The 23,227-nt window shown below is 43.2% G+C and overlaps 1 protein-coding gene across 1 annotated transcript; it reads left to right on the top strand.

Moving 5' to 3' along the window:
* Nucleotides 1-10,714: 10,714 nt before the first annotated feature.
* adgrg7.1 (adhesion G protein-coupled receptor G7, tandem duplicate 1) lies at nt 10,715-22,845 on the top strand. The gene is made up of 15 exons (XM_061224958.1): nt 10,715-10,783; nt 11,374-11,478; nt 11,896-12,002; nt 12,321-12,452; nt 12,825-12,916; nt 13,392-13,528; nt 14,921-15,034; nt 15,322-15,479; nt 15,870-16,022; nt 16,445-16,557; nt 17,727-18,043; nt 18,412-18,493; nt 20,446-20,604; nt 20,835-20,991; nt 21,343-22,845. Exons 4-15 carry the CDS (start codon nt 12,336-12,338, stop codon nt 21,532-21,534), a joined length of 1,791 nt encoding a protein of 596 aa, XP_061080942.1. The 5' UTR covers nt 10,715-10,783; nt 11,374-11,478; nt 11,896-12,002; nt 12,321-12,335; the 3' UTR covers nt 21,535-22,845.
* Nucleotides 22,846-23,227: the final 382 nt, after the last annotated feature.

Raw genomic sequence — 23,227 nt, 5'->3', positions numbered from 1 at the left:
AAAGCCTGCAGGCTGAACTGAAGAGGGCAGTTGATAAATGTCAACCCAAGAATGTGAAGATTCTTGCTAGGATCTGCATAGAGGAATTGTCCAAAATCCCTCCAAATGCATTCCTTAATCTCATGCATTATAGACTCAGTTATCCTTGCTAGAGGTGGAAGCAACAATGAATAAATCATCAGTGCCAATACCTGCATGCACAGTGTAGAGGATGGTTTGAAAGTCAAAAGTTTCTGTAAAGATCACAGTAGGAGAATCTCAGAGGTTAGTTGCATCATGGTGTCAACAAGTCTACAATTCCAAGTGTCCTCTCTGTCATCAAACCAGAGTTAGTGTTCCATGATCTCATGCAGCCTGTGAGGATGAACTCCATTGTGCACCTGCAGAAGTTGGTAAGCACCAATAGTCATGAGGAAGAAAAGGTGCTGTTGAGCCTTCCTGATACAGTTGTGATGTGCTGTGTCCACTTGAGGTCATCAGTGGTGGTTACACCCAGGAATCTGAAACAGCTGAACCTCTCCACAGCATTCCCTCTGATGTAACTATGGGTGTGGTCCACCTCCTGCCTGCTGAAGTCAATGACCAACTCCTTTAACCAATATTGAGAGAGAGGTTGCTGTTCTGACACCACTTTACTAGGAGTCCGACCTTCTTGAGACGGGTGCGTGGGGGTTGGACCCAAAATGCACGACTCAGAAACAATAGTAATATAAAGACCCCTCAGGGCTTTATTCGGGACGAATCCCAGGAGAGTAGTCAACACAAGCAAAGTCCATACACGTAGATCCAGCCAAACAAAAAGTAAACAAACAAAAAGCACGGTGCCGAGGGAAGAGGCAAACTCGTAGTCGGTAGACGTGCAGGGAGGTCCGGTAGCAGGAGAGCTGTCAGCGGGGCAGATGAACAGACGGACGGCAGGCAGAGGCGTAGTCGTGGACGAAGCGGGAGTCGAAACCATGAAACAATCAGCGAAGCAAAAGTACAAAACCGGTAGGCAAGGACGAAGTCAAAAAACAAACGATGGTCACAAAACAGAAATCAATAAACAATGGTCGGTAAACAGGCGTGGATCGTAACGTGTAATCAAACAGTAAATAATGCTCAAGAGTTGCGTGGTAAACAGAGGCAGACAATTTCGCAGTGAACAGTTGCGCGACTGGGCTATAAATGCAGGTGTAGACAGGTGTAGACAATTAGTTAGAGCGTAGCAAGGAAATGGAAAACAGGTGCGATGGATGACAAGTTTAACAAGGAGATTAGTAATCGTTAGTAATAAACCTATCCTGCCCTAGCATTAGTAAATTAGTAAATGACATGCACGAGAAACGTAAGGTAACATGAACACATGATTAGTCTTGTTAGTTTCTACCCAATCCTGATCTAGCGTTAGTAGTTTTAGTAAATAGACAAATAGAAACACTAGGGGAGTGAAGGACAGAACGAGAGAGAGAGAGAGAGAGAGAAAAGGCGGAACGCAAGGTTTGCGGAAAAACATTTAAAAGTGTATGCATAACAACGACCAGTTAACGTAACAATAAACATGCATCGAAACATAACACAAAGCGAAACTAAGACGATAATCACACAACATAACCAGGTAATATAATCGTAACGAAACATAACTAGACATGACGAGAAAATAAATCGTAACAAGAAATAAACTAAACAACATGACGAACCTAGACTAACATAATACATGATAAGACACTACGTGACTAAGACAACATGAATAAACATAAAACATGGCGAGACAGACCTGAAACGTGACACTTCTCCCTGTAAGCCATCTCATTGTTATCAGGCCTACAATGGTGATGCCATTCAAATTCTTTCCTGAATTCAAATCCAATTCCACTCCAAGTTCATGTCGAAGACAAACATATCCATCACATGATGAAGTCACCACCATACCTGACAATAAACCTTTCTATGTTTAATGTGGTGTGGAGGAGGTCAGATCTAAAATAGAAATTATACACAAAATATGACACTCTTAACGGCAACTTTTGGGTGAAGCACACCGATATATTTCAATGAATTGAGACCCTGAGTTTAAGGTGCTTTGCTTGTCTACTCCAATATTGGGACAGTGGAGGGAGGGAGTCCACAAAGATCGGTTTCCAATATTTCAATTATTTTACTGCCCTCGAGAACTGGTGTCAGCGAAGTGCTTTGGAAATCAATGTGGAAAAAACCAAAGAGATGGTTTTTTACAAATAAAATAAATGTTTTGCATCAGCTGCCATCAGTAGTAATAAATAGGGAAACTGTTGATAGGGTAACTTGTCAAGTACCATGGAACAATTTTAGACAATTTTCGATGTTTTGATGAGATTTTACATGAGTCTGCAGCGGCTAAACTGTGTGATTTTCAGGTTAGCCAAAATATTGTAGAGATGGCATACAAGAGCCTTGTTGAAAGTATCTTGTGCTACTATGTGTCTGTCTGGTTTGGTCATCTCCATAATAAGACTAAGAGCAAACTCATGACAGTGGTAAACCTAGGTAGTAAGGTTGTGGGGGCAATTCAGACACAGCTCACAAAATTGTATAATTCACACATCCTGAGGCAAACAGGAAGTATTATTGATGAAAAATCTCATCCACTTTCCTCACAGTGTGTGTAACTCCCCTCAGGTAGATGATATCTGATGTCAAGAGCCATTAAGAATCTCTGTAAGAGGTCCATTGTTCCAAATGCAGTAAGAATTCCTACAAAAACAATACAAATCAGTGTATGTTTGCGTATTTGCACATTTGTTAGTACAAGGCCTGGGTGTTTTATGTCTGTAATCTATGCCATGGTTGTAATGTGTTGTATATGCCATGTGTCACAAAAGACAGATATCCACATGGGATGGTGTGGATAATAAAGTTTTTCTAATCTAAACAAACATACCGATAAAATGAGGCGTAATGGCACTTCCTTATTCTACAGGATTATTTGTAATATGTGGTGTGGAGGAGGTCAGATCTAAAATATCAATTATACAGTGCACAAGGGCCGAGTTGAAGCCGCTTTGCTTGTCTACTCCAATATTGGGAAGGTGGAGGGAGGAAGTTCGGTTTCCTGGGCAACCAGTAGAGGAAGGTAGTAGTGGAGTATGCATTTTTCAAGAAAGCACCCATGGTTGGACAATTGAAAGAAAGATTATGTGTGGCTGCATATTAATTCCTGTCAGGCTGTTTACATTCTAAACTAGCAATTGACAAGCTAGTTATATAAATCAATATTTGGGTTAAGAACACCACAGGGTGCTGCAGTATTATAATTATTAAATAATTTATCTGTGTTTTAGCTGTGATTCACTTATGGCTTTATTGTACAACGTTTCTTAAGGTTCACAGAGGACACCATATTTCATTCAACCATGTTGGTAAGAGCGAGTACACCAGAACTCAGGCAATTCGTATTGCATCTAGGCAAGCTGTAAAGAACTAGCAAAAGTAACAAAAGAGCTTGGTTTCATATGCCTGTGTTTACATTTTGATAGTCCTGTGAAAACCAGCTCAAAATGTGGCTGACTGCGTCTGAAACATGTACAAATGTGTACCTTTTATAAAAGGGGAGGCCCCAGCATCAATGTCAATGTTGGCCGCAGCATCCGTCCGCATTTGTATCAGCCTGTGACAGTTGATAGTGCTCAAGAGACGCCTTTGTTCAGTGTTCACATTGGCATGCACAGAAGCCACTAGGAGTTGTTTTCTATGGGGCGTTTGCAACTCCCCCCGCTGAGATCCTGGCACAGGGAATTTCAGGGCGCGTTCAATAGCTGCAGTGCTTCAGGATGCTGCCGGTGTACGGCTGTTGCACTGGCCGTTCGCTCAATGGCTCAGAGGGAGGGTTCTGCATTGTGGGGGTGTGAACATGACAAAGGCATTTAGCCCCTTGTGCTGTATCGGTTATGATTTAGCAAGGCTTTGGATGATCAAATCTTTACAAATTACACCATCAAAAGCTCTAATGCAGGGCTGTCCAACCCTGTTTCCTGGGGATCTGCTGTCTTGTATGTTTTCACTCCAACTAGTGATCTTGTTGAGCTGTTAATTAGTAGCATCAAATCAGTGGTGAAATTAAAACCTTCGGTACCGTAGATCTCCAGGAACAGGGTTGGGCAGCAGTGCTCTAATGTAAAAGTAATGTGTTGCCATCCAGCCGTTTCATATATTCATCTGACAGTGTTTGGCTAATTAAAGAGAAAATATGTACATTTTACTGCTGTTTTTGCGACAGACTAATCACAAACTTATTATATTACTCTGGAGGCTGTGGGGGTGATGGTAGCATATTTTATCAGTTTCGAACCTGGATAAGATTAGGTTGCTTTCGGGATTCTGCTGCATTTAATCTTAAACAATTACACACTCACTTCCTTATTCCCCCTCACCCTCTTGCTCTCTGCAGACTCACAAGGAAAACTCTCGGGACTTACTCAATATAACCCAATGGATAACCAATTAAGCTAGCAAACACTCCCAGCTCTCCAGCAACATCACGCTCACTTTTAGACCATCATTTCCTCCCAGGAATCTGTCCACTTACACCAGTCACTGACCATGTTCAATATAGGTTATTCTGGTGAGGTCAAGAGGGTTTCTGGAGGTCCTGATTGACTGTGGTGGTCTAAGAAGCCGTGACCGAGTCTAGAGGTAACCGATCCCCATCTTTAGTCCAAACTGCCACATCCGTCAGCTTTTAATTGAGCGCCAATTAAAGTGAAGATCTATTTTTGAGTGTGGTGAGGAGAAAACTGGGACAAGTGGGGAGGTGCTTATGCCAGTGAATTGTTTGATGAATGAGGAAGTGATGTTTGCTGATATATAGTAGTGAAATGTTAACCAGGCACTACTGTTTTTCTCCCACTGATAGGAGGGCTAGCGTTTAACTCTGTGTCTTAATCAGCTACTTCCCTCCAATGGAAATAGGGCTGCTTTTTCTAGCTTTTCTCTTCAGAGAAGGTAAGTCCGTTACTGGTTTATACGGAAATGTTTTCCTAAATGTTAATTACTGCAGAATAGTTCTGGACAATTGATGCAAAGCTGTGTTTGATGTAAACCAAGGCCGAGCTGGCAGGGACTCATTCTTATTTAATTCTTCAAAAAAAATCATTTACATGTTATACACTAAAATATTATAATAAAGCCTATCTGTATGTGAATGTAATGACGAGAACAGGCCTTCCCGTTGTAGCTTATCATTTACTCAGTAGAGTATCCAGCACTGTGTCAAGCCTGGACTTGAACATCAGACAGGTCTCAGTTCTTTAATTCATTACAGGATTAACTTTTTCCACTGGTGCTTTCTGTTCAATCTGTTCACTACGTTAAAAAACATTTAATTCACCTTCACCTCCTTTGGCTCCTTCTGCTGAACCTGCAATAGAATAAGCGACCTTTTTATAAACGACCCTTTTTACATTTAATTCTCAAAACCAATTTAGTTGCCTTCATACCTTTTCACATGCTTTTGTGTAGTCTAACAAAGACCTTGAATAACATCAATGCAATCTGATAGTCATGGAAGAGTCAACTCATCCCATTTACTGGAATGTTTCCTCAGTCCAGGATGTTCCAGTTGTCCTGTTTGCATCCTTCATGTTTATACGAGTAGGAATGATTTGTATCAATGATAGGCAAATACTCGAGATATGCAAATGCATGGAGAGTACGGGAGATGGTACAGTGATCTGTCTTTCAGCATAGCTGTATGAAAAGGAAATTAGAATATAATGGCAGACTTTTTTATGTAAGGAATAAAATTACAATGGGTTCACTCTGAAAAAGATTTAGGGTTAGTAGGGTTAATGAAAGCCTAGCAGAGGTATATAGCAAAATAATAATAATAATAATAATAATAATAATATTAATAATAATAATAATAATAATAATAATAATAATATACACTCAGTGAGCAATTTATTAGGTAGACCTCTACACCAGCTTAATGCAAATATTTAATCAGCCAATCATGTGGCTGTAACTAAATGCATAACAGTATGCAGATTTTCACGCACCCTAGTCTCTAGATATAGCAGTAGAAGTCTCATAAATACAATACAATTTAATAGGTACATAGCAAATGTAGATTTGCTAAATGGTCTGTTCCTAATATTATGTTCTCATGTTCCTCTGGTAGCACTGGCCAATGTTGTTTTCACAAGTTTGTGAAAATATTTTCAAAATGTGACTTTATTTATTTTTGATGTACTTACTTACACTTGCTTGCATATTTACATGTATTGCTTTTTTGGATCCCCATTAGCTCTTGCATATATACAGTGGGCTCCAGAATTATTGGCATTATTATAATAATTATTGAATTATCACTCCCCTAACTGGCAGTACACAAAAAATAAATTCATGATTCAAGAGCTTTAATTTTACCGTATGGACAATGAAATCTTCTCTCATTCCCAAAGCATAAAAGAATGCACAGGCAATAAGTTATAACACAGTGCAAAAGCAATAAGAATGAAAACAAATAGCAATACAAGTAATATAATTCATAGTGCAATACTATCTCAAAGTATTTTTTACAAATAGTTTAAAAAAGAAACAATATAATTATGAGAAACTCAAAAATGGCCACGTGAAAAATACTGTACTTTATAAAATCAAACCTTCATTTAATAAGAAATAGATTTCACAAAAGGGCAGCCTGTAGCGTAATGGTTAAGGTACAGGACTGGGACACACAAGGTCAGTGGTTTGATCCCCAGTGTAGCCACAATAAGATCCACACAGCCATTGGGCCCTTGAGCAAGGCCCTTAACCGTGCATTGCTCCAGGAGAGGATAGTCTCCTGCTTAGTCTAATCAACTGTATGTCACTCTGGGTAAGAGCGTCTGCCAAATGCCAATGTAATGTTAATGTAACAAAAATCAAGGTTCCCTAATTATTGGCACCCCTGGTTTAATACTTGGTGCAACCTCTGTCTTTTCCAGCGGTTAAAGAACACATTTGTAGGGATGTTGGACCATTCTTCTATGCAGATCCTTGCAAGCATTCCTGTGTTATTTAGAAGAAAGTGTAAAACCGGGATGCACAGCTCTGCTCCTGGAGGTCCATGCTGGTTTTCCTTTCGCCTTAGTATTTGTTTTCTGACCTCTCTGTAAACAATGCTTGTGCACTCCTGTACTTTGAACACAGTAAAATCTTAAGGATACACTTGCAGGCTGTGGCTGTGGCTGGTGCCTGTACAAATATCAGCTTGAGATACGATTAAAATAATTAACGGCAGAAGTTGGCGCAAAAACGCAGTTAAAGTGAAACTGGGTTAATGTGTTTCATATGATGGGGAAACAAACATAGCAGTGTGGAAATAAAGTCAGATATGGTCAATAGACAGTTATCTCAAAATTACTGAAGAACTTTAAAAATGCTGGAAGACCTTTCTGTATTTTCTGTATTGATAAGCTAGGCTAGTTTCATATTGTTCATGTTATTTATTGCTTATTATATTGCTTCTGTACCTGCCAAAATAAATATGAAACCATGGAGCCAAGAATGTCAGCATTAAGGAGCAACATGGCATAGGTGTTTTGAAAGTTTGCATGCTTGCATGGTCTGTGTTAAACTACCATACAATCTTGAGCGCTGTTCTCTCCACTGTAGACATCAAGCAGCAAATTGCCATTGTGACCTTCTGAACGAAGCAGAGCACTTGAGTGCCTTGTGTGTGCAGTGAGTCACTGGGATAATTTATAACACCAGCAACATAATAAGGTCAAGTTACTTCTTTCTAAAGCTCAAAATGGATCAGCACCTGAATGCATTTACAATCTTTCACTTTATTATCAGCCAACCAGAACTCGGAGAACAGTTCAAGGCAAAGCCTTTTTGAGTTCCAAACGTGAATCGTACAAAGCAGAGAACCGTCTGAAATATAATGTAACCATAATATAATATAACCCTATTGTCTGTTTATGTTCACTCATTTGATTTTGTATGGAATTCTACTGCTGTTCATTGAGGTGCTCTGTAAATAAAGTTTATTGTTATTCATGGCCATAAACATTTATGGTGATGCAAACCTGGCAGAAATACTGATATAAGTAATGAGCAACTTGCAATACAACACATACCATAAGGTTAGAAGAACCAACTTTCAAAACAAAAACAAACCTTGATCTAATACCAGTCGCCCTCTGGTGGAAGAGATGCACAAAAGCTCTGTAAAAAACACCTTCCTACCTTATTCCCCTCACCCCCAGCCTGCCCGAAAGTCCATCTCACTGGCTGTTTTCCTCTTTGCCTGATGACACCCTATTTGATTTCAGATTGATGGACCCCCACCTTTTTTAGGAAAATTATGTGGGTTAATGTATAAATGTGGCAGGCAATATCACCCAGATCACTGATGTAAGGGCTTCTATGAGGTCATATTCGTGTAAGGGCCTATGTGAGGTCATATGTATCTAAGGGTCTATGTGAATGTGTCTATGTGAATATAAGCCTCAATAAGGTCCTATATGTACAAATGCTCTATACTGTAAGTGCCATTTTGTGTAAGGGCCTGTGAAGGTACCTTTGTGAACATGACCTTTGGACCCTCTGGTTCCCCTGTGTGGTGGCAGTGGGGATTCCCTGACAGTGACATGCGTACATTGTTCTCTCTTTACTGCCACTGTATTCCTTTTTTTTATCTCCACAGTTTCAGAGACCCAAGGGATCACTCTACCCCCTGGCAGTACTAACACCGCTTTCTCCAGCAGTGATGCCAGTACTAACCCAGACAGAACAATTGGCATCATTGGTGGTAACGTAATCACAAACTCATTAAGCCTAAGCAGTACCCCAATTACTCTAATTACCACTTTCCCGGACCCCTCAACCACCACTTTCCCAGATAGCTCAACCACTGCTATCCCGGATAACTCAACCACCGCTATCCCGGATAACACAACCACCACTTTCCCGGATAGCTCAACCATAGATTTCCCAACCACCTCCTTCCCAACTACTACCCTGACCATCACTATCCCAGATAATGTAGCCACCACTGGCCCAGATAATACCCCTTCTATCTCAGGTACCCTAAACCCTGCTACCCAATTTACTCTAATCACTGGTTTCTCGGATAACTCAACCACCGCGATCCCGGATACCTCCACCACCGCTATCCCGGATACCTCCACCACCGCTATCCCGTATAACTCCACCACCGCTATCCTGTATAACTCCACCACCGCTATCCCATATAACTCCACCACCGCTATCCCGTATAATTCCACCACTGCTATCCCGTATAATTCCACCACCGCTATCCCGTATACCTCCACCACAGCTATCCCGTATAACTCCACCACCGCTATCCCGTATAACTCCACCACCGCTATCCTGTATAACTCCACCACCGCTATCCCGTATAACTCCACCACAGCTATCCCGTATAACTCCACCACCGCTATCCCGTATAACTCCACCACCGCTATCCCGTATAACTCCACCACCACTATCCCGTATCGCTCAACCACCGCTATCCCGTATCGCTCAACCACCGCTATCCCGTATAACTCCACCACCACTATTCCGTATAACTCCACCACCGCTATTCCGTATACCTCCACCACCGCTATTCCGTATAACTCCACCACCGCTATCCCATATAACTCCACCACCGCTATCCCGTATACCTCCACCACCGCTATCCCGTATAACTCCACCACCGCTATCCCGTATAACTCCACCACCGCTATTCCGTATAACTCCACCACCGCTATCCCATATAACTCCACCACCGCTATCCCGTATACCTCCACCACCGCTATCCCGTATAACTCCACCACCGCTATCCCGTATAACTCCACCACCGCTATTCCGTATAACTCCACCACCGCTATCCCATATAACTCCACCACCGCTATCCCGTATACCTCCACCACCGCTATCCCGTATAACTCCACCACCGCTATCCCATATAACTCCACCACCGCTGTCCCGTATACCTCCACCACCGTTATCCCGTATAACTCCACCACCGCTATCCCGTATAACTCCACCACCACTATTCCGTATAACTCCACCACCGCTATTCCGTATACCTCCACCACCGCTATCCTGTATAACTCCACCACCGCTATCCCGTATAACTCCACCACAGCTATCCCGTATAACTCCACCACCGCTATCCCGTATAACTCCACCACCGCTATCCCGTATAACTCCACCACCACTATCCCGTATCGCTCAACCACCGCTATCCCGTATCGCTCAACCACCGCTATCCCGTATAACTCCACCACCACTATTCCGTATAACTCCACCACCGCTATTCCGTATACCTCCACCACCGCTATTCCGTATAACTCCACCACCGCTATCCCATATAACTCCACCACCGCTATCCCGTATACCTCCACCACCGCTATCCCGTATAACTCCACCACCGCTATCCCATATAACTCCACCACCGCTATCCCTGATACCTCCACCACCGCTATCCCGGATACCTCCACCACCGCTATCCCTGATACCTCCACCACCGCTATCCCGGATACCTCCACCACCGCTATCCCTGATACCTCCACCACCGCTATCCCGGATACCTCCACCACTGATATCCCGGATATCTCAACCACCACTATCCCGTATGGCTCAACCACCGCTATCCCGTATCGCTCAACCATCGCTATCCCGTATCGCTCAACCACCGCTATCCCGGATACCTCAACCACCAATTTCCCAACTACTAGCCTAACCACCACTGACTGTGTCAATGGAGTGGAGGAGAACAGAGTGTGCCTCTGTCCGGATGAATGGGCCGGACAGTTCTGCCAAAACCGTGAGCTTGCATACAACGCACACAAATGCATATGTACAGTATGTCCTTGTGCTCACACACTCAATTATGAACATGCACCTGGGCTGCTTATGGTCTAGTGGCTAAGGTGCTTGACTGGGACCTGACAGGTTGGTGGTTCAAGCCCCAGTGTAGCCACAATAAGAACAGTGCTATTGTGCCCTTTAGCAAGGCCCTTAACCCCACATTGCTCCAGGTGGGATTGGCCCCTGCTTAGTCTAATAAACTGTAAGTCACTTAAAAGTGTCAGCTGAGTAACTAATAATATAATGCACCTGAACACAGGCATGCACATGCTCACACTCACCCACACTTATGTATGTGCGCACACATGCAGGCACTTCTATGCATGCATGCTTACTCGTACTCATATGGAAATACTCACACACAGACACACACTGACACACATAAGAAACATAACCTCATACAGACATGGAAAAAACATGTAAAGTGTACATGTGAAGACCAATAAATAAGAGTATACTATACATATGCATATTCATATTTCATTACAAAGTTAAATTTTAGGATTTTGCTAAAATATTAAAATAGATTTTTTTGTTTTCTCAAAGCAAATTTCTGCAAGGCAACCATTATAGATGGTTTGAATTTCAACAAGACGGTCGTTGGCTGGTTTGCTTACTCGGCTCAGCGCTGTCCTAAAGGAACACCCAATGGTATGTACTGACTGTGTCCTTTTATTGGTCTAATACTCAGGAACATGGCAGGGGATTAGAAAGGGCTTGCCATAAAGCAGTGCTGCCACTAATGCAAAGTAGGGTTGACGCAGATCCATTGTAGATGAGCAGGTCTCTGGTCTTCTGCCTATCCCAAGTGCTTAGGACATCATTGAAGGTGCCGATGAGCAGCCAAATGAAAGCCAGTTTAGACATCACCAGGCCCACGCATCTCCATGACTTATGGGATGGATTTTATAGTATTTCACACAGCTTTACGCTCTTATTTCAGTGTCAATGTTTTTCTTTTCCGGCACCAGTTTTGCCTGTTGCCTCTGGTCAATGTTTTATCAGCTATCACTGCAGACTGTTTCTGGTCACATGATTGACATTGCCGATTGGCTTCACTCTTCTCAGAGGGCATTCCCAAGGCGTCGGTGCAATGTTTGGACAACAGTAGCTCGCCTGTCTTTGGTCCGGTGCAGAGGGTGAACTGTAGCCTGACTCTGAATGACCTCCTGAATGTGAGTATCCAGGTGCTCCCATGGTGGAAGGCCGGACCATAGACCATATGCCTTACTGTGAGGACTCTAAACAAGGGGCTACATGTTTTTCACTTTCTTCTGCATGATGGGCAGTAGTTAGAATGACTCAAAATGTAACAAATGTTAATTTGACCACAAGCGCTTTCCATTGAAATTTGGTTTCATTCCAAAAACGGCACAGCGAAGGGTGGATGCATCATGGGAAAGGATGGAGGTACTACTGTAGATGTACTGTAGCACATCCAGGTGGATTTATTGAATTGTACATTCCCGCTATTGTTCTCTCTGTTGGAATAGCCCACTGGGAATTCTATGGAAGTTGCTACCAACGTACAGATTCTGACCTCTCAACCCCAACAACTTACACCAGACAACATCACCACCGCGGCAGAGATCGTCACTCGGCTCCTGGGATCCAACCCTGACGAGGTTTCCAGCTCCCAGCTCCCTGCTCCAACCTCATACTTCCCCAGCAACCTCCCTTTTCTACTCCACAATTCCCCCCAAACACACACAACCATGTTGCTCTCATAACCTATACTGCTGTGGTAACCCCCAACCTCCCAGTCCCCTTCCAAACACATTCGTTGGAGCCGAGATCCTCAACTTTACACCGAATGTTCGATTTTAGCTTTGCTGAACAGTTGCATAATGGGTGCTCCTTAGATTCAGTGATGAAAGCTGTAGTCCACACAGTCTCTCTAGTGATAAATTCTTGGGTGAAACCTATGAAGTGTACGTTTCTTTCTGAGGAAACAGAGTTGCCCGCTGAGCTGTAAACTGAATTTTTGTTCACTGAAGGGAGTTGCGGTTGCTGCAGTGGCCACTGTCAGCCAGCTTCTCAGTGCCAATTTCACTGACGAGGGCTCCGTGGGCAGCAACGCTACAAACAGGTAAAAGTGCACAGGTAGACATGCCCAGCTGCCACTTAAACACCATGTGACCTGCGGCATCTGGAATATTACACAAACTTTGTAAATGGTAGGCATTTATATGGCACCTTTATCCAAAGCGCTGTACAACTTGCTCAGGGACACTTTGACACAGCCCGGGCGGGGGATCGAACTGGCAACCCTCCGACTGCCAGACGACTGCTCTTACTGCCTCAGCCATGCCGCCTTCGTGTGTGTTAAATGACCATCCACGGCTGCACACACACACCACACACACACACACACACACACACACACACACGCACGCACACACACACACACACACACACACACACACACACACACACACACACACACACAGAGTAAAGTATGTTAGTGCCTTCAGATCCAAGTGAAAATAATAATATAAAATAATTTAGTGTGTTGGAAAATTGTTAGAAAATGTTGCCATCCATAGTTGTGTGTTTCTTCTCAGTCTAACAAACCAACTGGAGAACTTCTCCTTGCGTCAGAAGGGAAACATGTCCCTGTTGGTACAGCCCAACCTGGTGGTACAGTCGGTAAGAGGGCTGGAAACGGACTCCAAAGGTGTGGAGTTTATAGCACAGGCTGGTGAGTATCAGTCCCCCACAACAGACACTTCATCTATCTCCAGCTCAATCAGCACAAACCACAATACTCATACACTTCTGGTGGTCTGCTTATGTCACCTTAGTGTGTAAGTATTTCCGAAATGCATTATATAAAGTTTAAATGTTTGCAGGCTACAAGCAGACCCACTAGGCAAATGAAATGTCCTTGCTCCTTAAAACGTCAGCTCAAAACCACGTCAGTTACAGATATACCAGATGGGGAAAGGTGGATCCACAGGTTGATCATTTATATGTCAGGTTCAGAAAAAATACTTCCGCAAAGGATGCGCTGATGATTTCTTGCACCAAGATTTGGAGTTCCTAACTTCTACTCCTAGAAGGAACATTTAACGGGTTTGAATTGAGGGCAGTTTCCACCTATTTTGTACTAGTTATACAAACGTGTCAATATCTCAAAAACTATTTTCTGCACACACATGGTGCAAGACTAAAATTAAAGAAGAGGCTTGTACCATTCATGAATTTGCATTGGAACAAATGTATGTCAGAGTATGCACATACAGTGTACACTACAATACAAGGAAATTACAACGCCTTATGTTTTTATAGTTTTATAGTTTATAGTTTTATAGTTTTATAGCACTGAATATCTCAATTTCTAAGTCAAGGGCCAACCTAAAACTACTTTATATTTGAGTTTTCTGAGTTTTATGTCTGAGTTTTCAAAAAGCTGCAGACAGATGCACCCAAATCCAAATCCAAAACATCTGCATATTCATTTTTTTATTCATGCAACTTCTGAATCGTTTATTTTTGTTCTTATATTGGAACATGTTTTGCCATAGACAAGTGAATAACGAGGATTGTTAGAATATGCCTTTTATTGGCTGAGTCTGTGGCAAGCTCAGGGTTATAAACTGTGATAGTGGCGAGGGGCAAGCTGGGGTTTCATTGCCCTGCTTTGCAAATAAGAGGGTGATAAGCATCTAAGCTGATGTTCTCGTTAGCGGAGAGTCTTTTTAACAATCTGGCATCACCATTTTACGGTTTCATTACATCACAGTACCTTTGGCTGATTTCTGTGAAGAAAATCAAGTAATATTTTTTGAATTAAAAAAATGCTGTTGTTTTAAGCCCGCATATTTAGGAAAAGTTGTGGAAGGAGGACGGTGTTGCATTTGCAGTGATGTAGTCATTTACAAGCCAGCTCCGGCCTTTCAAGCATTCATTTGGTTCAAATAAAAAATGATGATCTTTCAACTATACCTGTAATATGAACAGCTGTAGCCTTTTTTGGCCATATTTACACACCAAGCCTGGCAATGATGTACCCATATGTGAAGTATGCCATTTTGTACACAGCTCTGTGAGAGCTTTGGGATCCACGGGCCTCTTCTTCTCTTCCTCTCAGGAATGTCTGGGCAATTTGTGGCCCAAAGAATTAGTGTCAACTCCAGTGCCACCCAGCTCAACGACAACGGCACAGTGCGTGCGGATGTGCAGATATTCCTCGGTCTTCAGCCAGGTGGGAGTGGAGAGGCTCCTGCGACTGCCCTCTCAACACCAGGCCCCCCCTGAGCACCCAGCACTCCTCATATCAAACCAAATCATTACATCCGGGTGAAAATATTCTGTTTGAAATGCAAGGGGGATACCGGTAGACCGTTTGACCATTTGTTTGTAAGAGGATGATTAACTGAGGAAATTATACGATAGATCAGAGTTGAAATCACAGGAACTTGCAGCAGTCCCAACCTCTGAGATCTCTCTCTCTCTCTCTTCCCTCTCTCTCTCTCTCTCTCCATCACTCAGGTAAAAAGAATGGACCAGTGGGTTTTGTGCTCTATCAGAATGACCAGTTTTTCCGGTCGGTGAACTTCCGTGCCCCCAGGGACACCACCAGGCGGGTGATCTCCGCCTCTATGGAAGACAGAGAGCTTGGTCTGGTAGAAATGCGCTTCAAAGCCACAGTAAGACATTCCTCTGCCATTCCTTGTTTGGATACCACTCCACACCTTGCCATCTTTCTTAGCTAAGTAAGATGAGACAAAAACTGGTAAAAAAGCAATGTACGACATCAAGCTGAAAATGGGTTCTAATTGCCGCAGCCAATGGCGTTTCAACGTCGACGCGTTGCAGAGAAGGGGGAGGGATAAACAGTGTTGTGGTTTGAAGGTGTTTCTTGCTGCTATTCCTCTCTTGACCATTAGAAGGCCGTTTTACTGGGCCTGCGTGTAAGCTCGCTCTGAATGTGCCGTGTGCAGCTGCTGGTGCAGCGTATGTGAAGGTTAACGCGTGCACTGCAGCCGTGTGAGTTCGTCGGTCCGTGACTGAAGCGTGTCGCTGTCGCTCGGTCTCAGAGGCTGTCCGACGCCGTGCTCCATGACTTCGCCTGCGTGTTCTGGAACTACACCGTGCAGGACTGGAGCACACAGGGATGCTGGAAGGACAGGAAGTCCAACGGAGGTCTGGGCTGTACCTGCAACCACACCACTAACTTTGCAGTGCTGATGGTGAGACAGAGCACTTCCTCCACTGGTTTCCTCCGCTCTTTTATTGCCTCCTCTGGAGCGACATGCGTCAATCTCAAATCGATCATCACTTGGGCCGGAATGAGGTGGAGATATATTAACTTGTAAATGCCATATATGTTGAAACATATATTATAAAATATACTATATGCTGCAACTAGTAGCTATTTGCTGTTTGCTAGGTTGTTTGTTACATATATGCCTAATAGGTGAGCCACATTCCCGATCAAACTTTGTTTGAGATCAGTGAAAAATCGTCATTACTATAGAATGCAGCAGTTAAGTGAGACGGTATAAGAACCTCTTTTAAACTTTATTGCCTGTTCCACATCTCCCGGAAAAAAGGTGTCATGTACTCTGCTCTGCTTGGGCAGTTGCTGTGTTCAGTAATGTTTTCTCTGCAGTCTTTCAGGAATAAGTATCGCTACGCTGCTGAGCTGAGCTGGATCAGCATCCTGGGATGTTCTCTGTCTATCACTGGTGTCAGCATAACCATAATATTCCATATCCTCACCAGGTAGCTGGGCCCTGATATTACGTTACTGAATATTACAGTGCAAACCAAAATGGGGTATTCATTGTGTTAGTTTGAAAATCATAATAACAATAACTTATTTAGTTGAGGCTTACAGTTGATTAGACTCAGCAGGGGACAATCCCCCCCAGAGCAATGCAGGGTAAATTCTGCTATTCAAAATAGATTGAGTGATTGATTTGCTGATTTTGAAATTGATAGATTGTATGTCTAGAGTGAATGATGGATTTATTTCTTTATTAACCTTTATCTATACAGGATAGGTTGACTGAACACACATGCTGTTTTGCAGCAATGCCCCATTAATGCCCCCCCCCTAGCCTAATCTGCATGTCTTTATCATTCTATTGACTGATTAATTGTTTGACTGTGATAACTGGCTGAGAATTATTGATTTGGTGAGGGAATGGTATATTTGCTGGCTGATTGACTGATTGACTGACTGTGAGATACACTCAGTGAACAATTTGTTAGGTGGACCTGTACACCAGGTTGTCAATGCAAATATTTAATCAGCCAATCATGTGCCAGCAACTAAATTAATAAAAGCATGCAGACATGGTCAAGAGGTTCAGCTGTTGTTCAGAACAAATGTCAGAATGGGGAAGAAATGTGATCTAAGTGACTTTGGCCATGGAATGATTATTGGTGCCAGGCGGCCTGTAGTGGTTAAGGTACATGTCTGGGACCCACAAGGTGGATGGTTTAATCCCCGGTGTAGCCACGATAAGATCCGCACAGCCGTTGGGCCCTTGAGTAAGTCCCTTTACCCTGCATTGCTCCAGGGGAGGATTGTCTTAGTCTAATCAACTGTACGTCACTCTGGATAAGAGCGTCAGCCAAATGCCATTAATGTAATGTAATGTAATGGATGGTTTGAGTATCTCAGAAACTGCTAATCTCCTGGGACAGTCTCCCGAGTTTGCAGAGAATTGTGCGAAAAACAAAACACATCCAGTGAGCAGCAGTTCTGCGGGCAGAAATGCATTATTAATGGTCGAAGCTGACAGGAAGGTGACAGTAATGCTAATAACCACGCATTACAACCACGCATTACATGGTTTGGTATAGTCTAATAAATACCCAACAAAGTGTGTATTAACCAGCTGAGAGAGGTTGACTGATGGCAGCTGTGCTGATGCTGTCCTCAGGAAGTCGCGTAAGGCCAACGCCACCCTGCTCTTGGTGAGCATCTGTTCGTCCCTCCTGGCGGTCTACCTCCTCTTCCTGTTCGGGGTGAACAACGCAGCGCCCACCCCGGAAAAGGACAACGTGCTCCTCCTTTCTGACGAGCATCCGGAGCGGGACCGCGGGGGTTGCACGGCCGTCACTGCTCTGCTGCAGTTCTTCCTGCTGGCCACCTTTACCTGGAACGCGCTCTACGCCACGCAGATCTTCCTCATGATCCACCGTCCCCTCTTAAGGCGCGCCCGCCCGTTCACCATCGCCGCCCTGGTGACTGGCTGGGGTATGACATCATCCCTTCATTCAGGGCCGCCCAATCCAGTTCCTGGAGACCTACTGTCGTGTATGTTTTCAATTCTGCTAATTGGCAGCTTGATGAGATCACTGGCTGTTGAGTGAGGTGGGCTTTGTTAGGGTCGGAGTGAAAACCTATAGGTGAGTAGATCTCCTGGAACAGGGTTGGGCAGCCCTGCCTTCATTAATATTCATGCGGTCAGTGCAACATACAATGCATAATATTCATAACCCTGTCCACTGCAGTGACATTATTTAGTATTCAGTAATACTAGCCCTTCATGTTGTTTATGTATTTCAGAATGTATCTACGGTATGGGGGTTTTGGGTGATTTATGTGTGTGGTCTCTTCCCTAGGTCTCCCAGCAGTGATTGTAGCTGTGACACTGGGAGTCACATACAGACCTCAGCACCCCCTTGGCTATCGGCAGGAGGAATTGTGAGTGCTGTCATACAGTAAAGTACAGTACAGTACAGTACAGTAAAGCAGCCATTTACAATGTGCTCAAAACAGCCTATATTCACGCAATCACAGACAGTACAAACTATATTCGCAAATGTACAGTTTAGGCGTATCCTTTTCAGATTAATGTTTGTTCAGTGTGAACAAACTTAATCTGATAACTCAAGAAATATAAAATAAATATTAGATTTAAAAAAAATGTTGATAACCGGGTCGGGTGCAACTGGTCACAGCTATTTTCTGCTGAGAGAAATACAGTTTATATATACTATATCCAAAATGAGCACATTACAATGTAGTACTGTATATAAAAGTATGAATACCTTATTGAAATAAACCAACGAATCCAGAATCCAACAAATCTGTCACTTAAGTTCAGAAATTTCTTATATTAAATGAATGGTATTGAAGCTGCAAGGATTAAAATTTTGTGACAGGAAGGAAAAAATGTTGAGGAAATGTTGTTAGTAAGAGCAGGCTAACACGGGAAGCCTGGACACATGACCTGTCTGCTTTGGTGCTGCGCGGCATGCCTGCATCTCAGCACCCACGGCTGGCTCCCTCAGGCTACATCTCGCCCGTATCTCAGCACCCACGCCCCGCCCCCTCAGGCTACATCTCGCCCGTATCTCAGCACCCACGCCCCGCCCCCTCAGGCTACATCTCGCCCGTATCTCAGCACCCACGCCCCGCCCCCTCAGGCTACATCTCGCCCGTATCTCAGCACCCACGCCCCGCCCCCTCAGGCTACATCTCGCCCGTATCTCAGCACCCACGGCTGGCTCCCTCAGGCTACATCTCGCCCGTATCTCAGCACCCACGCCCCGCCCCCTCAGGCTACATCTCGCCCGTATCTCAGCATCCACGCCCCGCCCCCTCAGGCTACATCTCGCCCGTATCTCAGCATCCACGCCCCGCCCCCTCAGGCTACATCTCGCCCGTATCTCAGCACCCACGCCTGGCCCCCTCAGGCTATATCTCGCAGGGCTGAGGACTGGTTTTTAGCTCATGTCTTTGCCATCGCGGTTGGTGCTCATGGGTCTTATGACTTGGACTCTATTGCTTGAATCTGTCAGCGGTCCTGCGTTATTGATCTCAATACTGAGAGGTCCTGCGTTATTGATCTCAATACTGAGAGATCCTGCGTTATTGATCTCAATACTGAGAGGTCCTGCGTTATTGATCTCAATACTGAGAGGTCCTGCGTTATTGATTTCATTACTGAGAGGTCCTGCGTTATTGATCTCAGTACTGAGAGGTCTTGGGACTTAGAATCTGTTGCTAGAAACTTCAAAGGCTGTTGAGACTTGTGCCTACATGTAGCTCTGACTCAGGCTCAGGGGCTCTGAAGTATTCATGCTACACACACCGGCTCTATAGAGTTCTTATAACCGGCTATATATACTTATTTGTGAAGTTGAAAAATAGATTCAGATGAGGTGAAAACCTGATGATTTATTAATAAACAATCACTGGTTTAGTTTGTGCAAGCTACTTTGAACATATTCCTATAGCTGAACACAGAATGACACGCTGGCTAACGCAAATAAATATCAACATGTTTACCTACAAAGAACATATGGTACCAGGAGAACTGTTAAGCAGATTCTATTCATCCTACAAATGGTTTCATGCCAAAATTTTAGAAATGAATGAAACTCTTAACCATGGATCGGTTTGACTGAACCAGTGTAAACTATTTACTGTTAAATATGTTTCAATTCTACTTTTCATTTTGATAAAGTTTTAAAATAATAAATTGTGTGTACCTATCACTGGTTTCGAAGCATACCTAATATATATAGATTCCATTTGTCCAGCAGTTGACCTCAATACCCAATGTCAATACTTCATGCACAAAAGCTAGCTTTAAGATAAACTGTTATAAAAATGCAATAATATTTGTATATGAATGGATGTTGTTTCAGCTGTTGGCTGGCTGCCCTGGACCGAGAGAAGAAATGTGACTTGGAGAAGCCCATGTTTTGGGGGTTCCTGCTTCCTGTGGCTCTGTTGTTGCTTTATAATAGTGTGATTACTATGTATTTCATGGTCGTGACCTGCAGGAAAGACCCAAAGTTAAAAAGGTGACTGAGGAATACATTGTTGAGGTTGCACAGAGAGGGTTCTTAAAGACTTAAATAGGCAGTATACAGGTTATATAATGTATAGGAGGAGATATAAAGTCTGTGTATATTACAGGGAAAGGTACTCAGACGACATAATACACTACATAATACAGAGATACAGTACATTGCTGTATGTAATAACTGCGGGATTTATAGGTGTCTTTAATGTCTGCTTTCCATTTCTCCAGCACAAGGGTAAAGTCACCCATGAAGAAGGTACTGAGCAGTTTTTCTCTGAGTGTAATATTGGGGCTGTCCTGGATCCTGGGGTATCTGCTGATGATAGGCAATGAGACCCAAAACTACATCTTCAGCGTCGTGTTCTGCGTCTTTACCTCCACCCAGGTATGTACTGTAGCTCTGTGTTTACCTCCTCCCAGCTACGTACTGTAGCTCTGTGTTTACCACCACCCAGGTACGTACTGTAGCTCTGTGACCCAAGAAATGGGTTTGTGCAATGACTCTGTGGCTTTGCGGGATGTGCTCATGATTTGCATTTCCCATGTCACATTGTAGAACACTGATAAGAACTATGAGAACACAAATGAGCGTCACGCAAGAAGAGTGCAGAGCAACTCTAATGGAGTGCCTGATTCATTATTCCATGGAGCACCCATTTTTCCAGTGTTGTGGCTTTAATAATGGCTTCCAGAGGCACTCACAGTGTAAAACTCCCTCTTACTGTGGTTGCTGAAGGGCCTACAGATCTTCATCCTCTTCACGGCCAGGACGTCCGCTTTCAAGAAGATGGTTTCCAAGGTACTGCCCTCTATCCCAACCCCTGAGATCACCCTACACCACAAGAAATTCCGCCTATGGAGACACCTGAAGGACAGCTCCCCTGAGTCCTACAAGCCTACAGAGGACCAATCTAGCAGTCAGTTCTGAACAGTGAGCTAAATGGGAACACTTTACAATAAGGTTCCATGAATTGGCATGAAATGTATAGCGTTATCTAACTACTACTGAGAAGCTGATATGTACAGCTCTGTTAATGTATTTGTACGTCATTAATTCATGTTAAGAACTACATTAGTTAGTGCCAATTCATTTTCATGTTAATGAAGTGGCCTTGTATGGGAGCTTTACTGTCATTAACAGAAGAAACCGACAGAAATATGACAGATAAACCAGGGTAATAAGATAGTAAGCATTAAGCTGCTCCCACAGGAGTGCTGTATACACAATTGGAAAGAAAGCTATTCCAGTCCTTGATAATTACACACACCCATTGCATACTGTTCATTCCCGGGGTTGCATCAGGTCATAGACTCAAATAGCAACTAAGCAGGAAACCTGTTTGAGAAATAATTTATGGGGCTGCCTGTTAAGACAGGGTTCCAGTGTGTTACCAAATCCAGCCGGCCAGGGCCAGCTCTGTGACCAGAAACCCTGTGGGGCCAAACGTAAACAGCCCGAAGATTAAGAGAGTCTTCCTCTGACTGAATGGCTGTGAGCTTAACCCCCCTGTTGCCCTTGGGGTCAAAATGACACTATCCCTCGTTTATCAGCGGGAAAACCCTCAGAATTACATTTGTTGATGTTTCCTGGAGTGATCCTACCATTAGAAAAAGTTCACAATGGCCCTTTTTCATGTTTTTATATAAGTGGTAGACCATCAGGGTACAAAGATTGTCTTGTTTCAGTCTTTTTTTAACCCTGCAGTTATGAAATTGGAAGTTATGCAAAGTTAAGCACCACACATCTGTTACAGCAAAGAAATCAATCGCAATGCGTACTTTGTAGTAAAAACGAGTGGTGTATACTGAAGAAATGGATTGTAACGTGGGAAAACAGTTATACATCAAATTATTGATGAAGGTTCTTAAAATTTAGTGACTTTATGAGACATGGAGAACATGTGACATATGAGGATAACACAAGGGTTAAGTGGTGGACTAAAGCCGAAAATATGCAGTGACCTGACATTACACACGTTTCTGACACACGACTTGTTAGGAGAAATCAGGGTAAAATTTTAAAAAATGTTAAATGCTAAAATAAATTTTTCAAATTCCTTTTATTACTTTTTTTAAAAGCTCATACTCTTAGATGACAAATAGTTTTAGATGATCTCATCGGGTGGTTGATGCCAGCAGGAATATGTGTATCTATGTGTGCTTGATGTTATATCTATGTCGTGTTTGTTGATATATTTATATAAGGTATATGAATGCTCGAATATTGCAGTTCTTCGAGCTTAAGGAACATTATATGTTTTAAAGGAAATAAAAAATGTTTCCATTTTGCAGTGAAAAATTCGGAAGTTGTATTATTTAATCCGAGCAAATATTCAGTTGATACAACTGCACAATATAGCAAATGTTACTTATCACAGTAGCCAATATCATGACTGTCCAAGAACTCCCTGTCAGTTATTTTTTTTATATAAAACTGTTAAATTGCTTTATGAATGTTTACATAACATTCTGTACAACAAGCTGTTTACATGTTGATGTGGCCCACCCCCTGCCCTGCTGACAAACACGGTAATTACAGGTAACGGGGAATGCCTTCATGTTTCTACAGGCCGTTCCCGTCTCGGCTACATCCGCTCCATCGCCAGCACCGAGCGTGCTCT

The sequence above is a fragment of the Conger conger genome, chromosome 16 (assembly GCF_963514075.1).
Source record: "Conger conger chromosome 16, fConCon1.1, whole genome shotgun sequence".
Classification (NCBI taxonomy): Eukaryota; Metazoa; Chordata; class Actinopteri; order Anguilliformes; family Congridae; genus Conger; species Conger conger.
The sequence above is the reverse complement of the archived record's forward strand: the minus strand, read 5'-3'. Positions and strand labels throughout refer to the sequence as shown.

Excerpts from the sequence above, each read along its gene's own strand:
- adgrg7.1 (XM_061224958.1), top strand. The coding sequence starts at position 12,336 with ATGGAAGTTGCTACCAACGTACAGATTCTGACCTCTCAACCCCAACAA. Across the intron at positions 12,917-13,391 it reads GGCAGCAACGCTACAAACAG|TCTAACAAACCAACTGGAGA; the intron begins GTAAAAGTGCAC and ends GTTTCTTCTCAG. Across the intron at positions 16,558-17,726 it reads ATATTCCATATCCTCACCAG|GAAGTCGCGTAAGGCCAACG; the intron begins GTAGCTGGGCCC and ends TGCTGTCCTCAG.